Below are 7,434 nucleotides of genomic sequence, written 5' to 3' on the forward strand. Positions count from 1 at the left end.
AGCGCTCGTCCTCGTCGGCGTAGTCCGCCTTCCGCGAGGCCGTCTCCGGGCGGCCCGCGGTGTCGCCGCAGAAGAAGGAGCCCGGCGGCGGCGGGCCCGTGGGCAGGCCGAGCTCCGACGCGGCGCCGCGCCACATGCCGCGGCCGCCGCTGGCCTTGTGGCAGTTGCGCCCGTCGCCGTGCTTGTCCGTCGCGACGCAGACGAGCATGGGCGCGTCGACGAGTTCCGCGAATTCCTCCAACCGCGCGAGCTTGTTCCCGAGCTGGCGCGCGGCGGCGTCGCGCCGCCCCTTGGAGACGAGGTGCGTGAGGGACTCGTTCGTCGCGATGACGAGCGCGTAGCCGTCGGCGTGGAGCTCGCGGAGCACGCGGGGCACGTGCGCGTACTGCAGCACGAGGCGCGAGCCGACGCGGAAGTGCTCGTTGTCGCTCAGCGTGTTGTCGAAGTCGAAGCCCGCGACCTTGGCCCCGCGCGGCGGCGGCGCCCCGAAGGCGCGGACGACGAGGCTGCCGTCCGCGGCCCAGCTTTCCGGCAGCGGCAGGCCCTGGACCGCCGCGGCCCGGAGCCGCTTCGCCGGCGGCTCGCCGTCGTCCTTTGGGAGGACGTCGCCGCGCGTCGCCGGCGCCGCGCAGGTCTCGAGGTGGCGCTTCAGCGCCGGCACGTTCGCCGCGGCCGCGCCGCAGCGGTGGCAGCGGAGGCCGTCGGGCGCGGCCCGCTTCGAGAGCTCGTCCGCGACCGTGCCCGAGCCCTCGGCGACCCAGAGCTCGAGCTCCGACGCGTCGACGAAAAGATCCGTCGCGAAGGAGTGGAAGTGCTTCTTCGTCTTGAGCGCGTCGGCGACGAGGTCGACGGAGACGACGTGCGCGTGGAGCGGCTCGAGCGACGGCCGCGCGTGGTAGCCGACGCGGAAGCGGAGGCCGTCGCGCGCGAGGTGCGCCGCCGCCGCGCGGCAGGCCGCGTGGAGCGCCCGGAGCGCGGGCAGGTGCTTCGGCCGGAGCTTCCGCACCGAGGCGACGCCGTCGAGCGGCGACCCGCGGGGCGCGAGGGCCAGGAGGTGGCGCCGCGCTTTCGGGTAGCCGTCGTAGACGAGCAGCGCGTCCGGCGTCTCGCAGTAGCGGAGGCTCGCGTGCGGCGCCGCAGCGCGTCGCGGAAGTCCGCCGGCCGCGGCGGCGTCCCGGGGTGCGCGTACGCGGGGAAGGGCGGCGGCGCGGCGGCGGGCGCGGGCGGTTCAGCGGGCGGCGGCGCCTCGGGCGGCGGCGCGGCCGGCGGCGGCGCCTCGGGCGCGGGCGCTGGCGCCTGGGGCGGCGCGGATGCCGGCGGCGGCGCGGCGGGCGGCGCGGGCGCCGGCGCGGCGGTCGGCGCGGGTGCCGCCGCCTGCGGCGGCAGCGGCACAAGTGCCGGCGCCTGCGGCGGCGCCGGTGCAGGTGCCGCTGGCGGCGCCGAGGTCGCAGCGGCAACCGGCGGCAGCGGCTCCTTCGGAGTGTGGCAGATGGCGCACGCGAGAAAGGATGCCTCGTGGGGCTGGTGCTTGTAGGTGCACGTCTCGCACACCCACATGGTAGCACGCGCAGGTCTTGGCGACGCGCCCGCGGCGAAGAGCACCGACCGCGCGCGTCCAACGCGCCAGACCGCTCTCCCAGCTCGTTTGTAAGTGCAACGACTGCAATATTACTGCATCATTGAACTAATGTACGCCGCGCTGCCGCGAGAGTCGCGAGCGCGTCGCGGTCCCGGTCCGCGTCGTCGGCGTCGTCGGCGGCCGTGGCGGATTTGTCGTAGTCGCAGTACCAGAAGGTGACGGCGACGCGCGGGTCGTCCCAACCGGAAGACAAAGGGCGGACCTCGTGGACCGCGGTCTCCGCGGCGAAGGCGACGAGCCGGTCCGCGAGCGGCGCGATATCGCGCCCGTCGACGCGGAGCTCGCCGCCGTCGCCGATGGATTCGTTGGCGTAGTAGACCAAGGTGAGCCGGCGGCCGTTCGTGCCCCGCGGGTTGTCGACGTGTTTCGCGTAGCCCGGCCCTCGCTCGAAGATGGCGTACTGCGGGTCCGAGCGGTGCCGCAGCCGGTCCGGCGGCGCGCAGTCGACGGCGAGGCCCGCGAGCGCCGCGGCGAGCGCGTCGCACGCCTTCGCGAGCGCCGCGAGGCCGTCGGACGCCGGCGCCGCGAAGCGGCAGCGGTCCGCCCGGACCGCGGCCTCGCGCAGGTCGTTGGCCACGCGGCCCGCGGCGAAGGGCGCCGCCGCGTCGAGCGCGAGGACGTCGCGGCGCACCGCGCGCGCGGTGGCCGTGCCGAGGAAGCCGTCGCGGACCGCCGCGCGGCCGTCCCGCAGCGCGGCCGCGACGGCCGGCGCGGCGCGCGCCGCGGCCGCGGCGCCGCTCGCATCGTCGTCGGCGTCGCCGGCGTCGTCGTCTATGGACACGAGCGCGAGCACGGCGGCGGACACGTCGCGCCGCGCGTCGTCGAGCCGGTCCGCGAGGGCGGCGTCGGCCTCGGCCCGCTGGACGCTCTTGGTCATGTTGCCGACGCTCGCGTTGAGCAGCGCGAGGGACGCTTCCAAGGCGGCCATCTCCTTCGCGAGCTCGTCGTCGAGGTTATCCGCAGCGGCGGCGAGGCTCGACATGGTCCCATAAGAAGGCTGCCCCAAATTGAAAGTTCGAACGTTCACCGTGACGATGCACATCAACTTAGCCCGCCCGAGGACCCTAGTCGACGCGCTGCTTCTTGTCCGGCGGGGACGCGAGGCTGTTGCCTGCGCCGGCGAACGGGCCGACGACCTCGCCGCGGAGCTGCGCGCCGAGCGAGGGCCGCTCCGGCTCGCGGCGCGACTCGGGCGCGATGACGGCGGCGACGACGCCGCGCCGCTGGCGCTGCTCGCGGATTTGGAGGCTCATCCGGTAGCACCGCCTGGACTCGGCGTCGCGTAAATATTCTGGGTACATCGCGAGCGCCTCGGTCCGTGCCTCGAGGACCGTCTTCGCCTTCTTCTTGCGGCCGCGCCCGAGCACCGTCGGCCCGCGCGTCGCCGCGGCGTCCGGACGCGACACGGCCTCGCTCAGCGCGCGCAGGTCCGCGGCCGGTCGCTCGTCGGCGACGCCGCGAACGCCGTGGAGGTTCCCGTGGGCCGGGCTGCCGTGGAATAGGATGACTGTGCCGCTTTTCATGTCGAGGTTCGTGCAGTGCGGACAGTCGCGGAGCTTGTCCGACATGCCCATGCCGGGTCGCCACTTGCCTGAAACTTGTTCGGCGAAGCTCCAGGCCCCGCGGTAATTGTATGCTCCATTTTCCGACCAGGGTTTTTCGCAGCACGGCCAGCCCGCGCCGCGCGACTCTCCGACGCTGATTGGCGCCATCTTCCCGAGCGAGACCGAGTCCTTGAGCAGGCCATTGCAAAGGAAGAATTGCCCGGTCGCCCCTATGCTCAGGAGCGCCACCCAGCCCGCGCCCGGCGCGTCGAGGTGCGGGTGCATCCAGGCGTCGCCGCCGTCGCGTGGGCCGAGCCCATCGTAGCGGTGGACCTTGCCTTCGACGTCCGCGCGTCGCTCACCGTCGTACAACGCGCGGCGCACCTCGTCGTCGCCGGGGAACTGGTCCAGGGCCGCGGCCTTGGCCTTGGCGAGGAGCGGTGCGAAGAGCGTCTCCACGGATCCGTCCGACTCGTGATCCTCCGTATCGTGCGAGTACATGACGCGGTACTTGTCGCCGCAGTTCGCACCTCCAGCTACGCCGCAGTGCATGCCCGACCCCTTCTTCGCGCCGGAGATGTCGCCCTTCATCAGTCGCTCCAGCATGCCGCCGAGCTTCATGCCGTGCGCGCCGTCCCAGTTCTCGAACATCACCACGGGGGATACTATCGGGTTCACCAGCTCGCCCGTCTCCGCGGTGAGGCGCCGGTAGAACCCTAAATTCTCGCGCCGGAGCACGGTGACCTTCGCCGCCGGATGCAGGTCCGGGAACGGGATCTGGCGGCTCACGCGCTGCGCGGCGGCCACGCCCGAGCGCCCGTACCAGCCCGCGCGCAGCGACGTCTGCTCCGCGACCGTCGGCGGCTGCTCCGCGCGCGGCTCGGCGGCGGGCGGCGCCGTCTCCGCGCGCCGCTTCGCCTCGCGCGCCTTGCGCTCCTTGGCTAGTTGAGCCATCGAAAGAGCCATCGACGAGGGCGCCGCCGGCGCGGGGCGCGGTTTCGGCGGCGCGGGCGGCTCCTGCGGCGGCGGCGGCGCGGATTCGTCGTCGCTGAGGGTCAAGTCGATCGTAATCGCCGCCATCGCGCCGCGTCACCTTCGCCGCGAGGGCCAGCGGGATCCGTGCGTCGGCGTCGGCGACGGGGAGGTGGAGTGTCGCGAGTGACGACGGCAGAGGCAAGGGGATTGAGGCGCTCTCAGAGACTCGGGCACTCGGAGAGCAGCCGAGTTCAGTGCGCAGCAACAACTTGAACGTCAATATGAAGCGTCTAGTCCGCCTACACGCCTCCTCTATCTTCATTCTTATTGACAAAGCAGGCAGGCCGTGCCCGCGCGACGCCGCGCGCTGTTCGCGCGCGGCGCCCGCGGGCCGGCTGTACACGCGATGGCGCGCTGGTCGCGCGCGGCTTCGTTCCCTCTCAGGCGGGCTCCGCGTCGCTCGCGTCGTCGAAGTACTGGCCCCAGCTCGCGTCGCCGCCGCGCGGCGACGACGGCCCCGGGTTGAGGAGGGCCGCGTCGACGAAGGTCTTGGGCAGGTCCGTGTTCACGTAGGACGCGCCGCAGAAGGACACGAGGTGGCTCGCGGTGACGAAGTCGTCCGGGTCCCGGTCCTTGTCGCCCCAGACGCCGACGACGCGCCAGCGGTCCGCGAGGGCCCTGAGCGCGGCGGAGCCCGCGGGCGTCTCGCGCATCGACCGCTGGTACTGCACGTAGAGACCGTCGAGCCCCGCGGCGGCCTTCTCCGCGGCCTCCGTGTCGCCGTCGACGTCGAGCAGGATCTCGCCGTGCAGGGGCCGCTCCGCGACGGTGAGCAGGAGGAAGTGGGGGAGCCGCGCGTCCGGGAGGCCCTCGCGCAGATCCCTCGCGAGCGTCTGCACGAGGTACGCGTCGAAGGACATGAGCACGGCGACGCAGCCCAGGAGGTGGGGCTGGTCCTGGAAGAGGGCCAGCAGCGCCGCCGACGCCGCGACGTTGCCCGGCTTCAGCTCGACGACCATCTTCTTCCGGCCGAGGTCGCCCAGCCGCGCCGCGGACGTGAGCACGTCCGCCAGCAGCGGCGGCCGGCAGCCGTTCTTCAGCGGCAGCGACATGATCTCCGCGAGGGATAGCTCGCCGACGAGCTGGGACCGCTTCTGCTCGCTGCCCGGCACCTTCAGCGCGAGCCGCTCGAAGCCGAAGTCGTGGCAGAGCACCAAGGCGCCGTCCTTGGACACGGCGACGTCGCACTCGGCCAGCGCGAGCCCGGACGTCCAGGCGACCTCGTAGGCCTCCAGGCTATTCTCCACGGGCCGCGCGTCCGTGCGGTCCGACGTCGCGTGGAACCCCCGGTGCGCGACGAGCGCGTCGAGGACGTCGCGCGCGTCCGAGCGGCCGACGGCCGCGACCGTGCCCCGGAGCCAGGCGACCTCGCGCGCGCGCACGCAGGACCCGCCGACGGCCGTCATGGCCGCCCAGGACGGCGCGGTCTGGAGCGCCGCCGCGGAGCCGCGGCTGAACTCGGCCTCGGCCGGTTCCCGCAATTCCTCGCGGAACTCCTCGAGGGACCCGTCGAAGACCGTGCCGATGCGCGACGCGTAGAGCCGGGGCAGCAGCGCGGGGCCCAGGCGCGCGGCCCCGCCGGCCTTGTCGAACTTCTTCACGGCCTTGCGGAGCGCGTCGCGATTCGCGTCGCCGGCGGCGCGCATCTCGACGTAGCGGTCGCAGACGGCCCAGGCCGCCGTCGCGCCCTTGGCCGCGCGGTAGCGCCGCAGGGCCTCCGCGGGCGCCGCGTAGTCCGACGAGCCCTCGAAGACCGTGCTCCAGACCTTGTCCGCGAGCTCCTCGTGCTGCCGCGTCGCCGACTGGAGCGACTCCTGCCAGAGCCGCGTGAACTCGCGCTCGTTGTTCACGAGGCTGCAGAGCAGGGCGTAGTCCACGAGGAAGACCCGCGCGTTCAGGCGCTGGCGGACGTAGCGCAGGTGGCGGCCGAACTGCACCATTTTTGTCAGGACCAGGGGGTTCGCTCGCGAATCTTGTCGCCGGGTGCGGTTACGGCGCGGGGGACGGCGGCGCTTGGGTGCACAGCCGACGGTGCTTTGGGAAGGCGCTCGCTTGCAAAGCTGACGGCGCGGGACCCTAAGAATTCAGGCGTTGCGCCCCCGTCATGCGCACCGAGAAGCCGAAGCCGATTTTGTCGGCGGTGCAAGGTCAAGCTCGAGATGTCGAATCTGATCGAGTCAGTGTTACCCTTCAACCACGCCTCCTAGAGCTTCCCGCGGATGGCGCTGAGGTAGAGGTCCGTGGCGGCCTGCTCGGTGACGGGCGTCGGGTTCGAGCCCGAGGACGGGTCCTCGACGGCCATGGGCGCGAGCGTCGCGACGTGCGCCTCGTCGACGCCGATCTCCGCGAGCGTGTTCGGGATGCCGCAGGTCTCGCGGAGTTCGAGGACCCAGTCCGTGACGCCCGTCACCGACGCGTCCTCGAGGTCGAGGTAGCGGCCCAGGGCCTCGAAGGAGTCGGCGATGGCCGGCCGGTTGTGCTGGAGCACGTAGGGCATGACGACGGAGATCGTCTGGCCGTGCTGCGTGTTGAGCAGGCCGCCCGCGGCGTGCGTGAGCGAGTGCATGGCGCCGAGGCCCTTCTGGAAGGCCGTCGCGCCGAGCGTCGACGCGACCATGAGCTGGGACCGCGCCTCGAGGTCGGCGCCGTCCTCCATGAGCCGCGGCAGGTAGTCCTTGACGATGCGCATGCCCTCGAGGGCCATGCCGTGGGCCATGGGGTGGTAGAAGGGCGACGAGAAGGCCTCCATGGAGTGGCTCAACGCGTCGATGCCGACCCAGGCCGTGACGTGCTTGGGCAGGCCCAGCGTGAGCTCCGGGTCGAGGAGCGCGATGGCCTAAAGCGGTCGCGCGCTCGGTCGCGCGGGAGAGAGACGACCGCGGGAGAGAGACGACCGCGGGAGAGACGCGCCTTGGCTCGCGAACGACGCGACGAGCGTCTCTCGGCGTCGCGCGGCTCGCGAACGAAGCGGCGCTCTCCGAAGGTCGCGCGACGCGGGCGCTCGCCGGGAGCATGTTCGCGTGGAAGATGATCTTCTTCGTGTGGTCGCGCTCGTCCGTGATCACCTGGGCAGGACAAGAGTGATTCAACGTCGCTTCAACGTGAGTGTTCCGCGCGCGCGCGTTCCGGGAAAAGCATTCACGCTTCGAGACCGTTCCGAGAGATGATCGCTCGTCCAAAAATCAGCCGAAACGAGGGAAAATGGCCGAGATTGAG

General features: G+C 72.5%; 2 protein-coding genes across 2 annotated transcripts; both read right to left on the minus strand.

The window, feature by feature from the left end:
- Nucleotides 1-190: 190 nt before the first annotated feature.
- Nucleotides 191-535, minus strand: AURANDRAFT_8543 (hypothetical protein; the record flags this gene model as incomplete). Its single annotated transcript, XM_009043147.1, has 1 exon — nt 191-535. A coding segment is annotated over one exon (345 nt), but the record flags the coding sequence as incomplete, so codon positions are not given.
- Nucleotides 536-6,421: 5,886 nt separating this feature from the next.
- AURANDRAFT_33332 (hypothetical protein) lies at nt 6,422-7,289 on the minus strand (the record flags this gene model as incomplete). Its single annotated transcript, XM_009043146.1, has 2 exons — nt 6,422-7,054; nt 7,212-7,289. Coding segments are annotated over 2 exons (711 nt in total), but the record flags the coding sequence as incomplete, so codon positions are not given.
- Between the last annotated feature and the right edge of the window lie 145 nt (nt 7,290-7,434).

This window comes from Aureococcus anophagefferens (assembly GCF_000186865.1).
Source record: "Aureococcus anophagefferens unplaced genomic scaffold AURANscaffold_44, whole genome shotgun sequence".
NCBI lineage: Eukaryota > Pelagophyceae > Pelagomonadales > Pelagomonadaceae > Aureococcus > Aureococcus anophagefferens.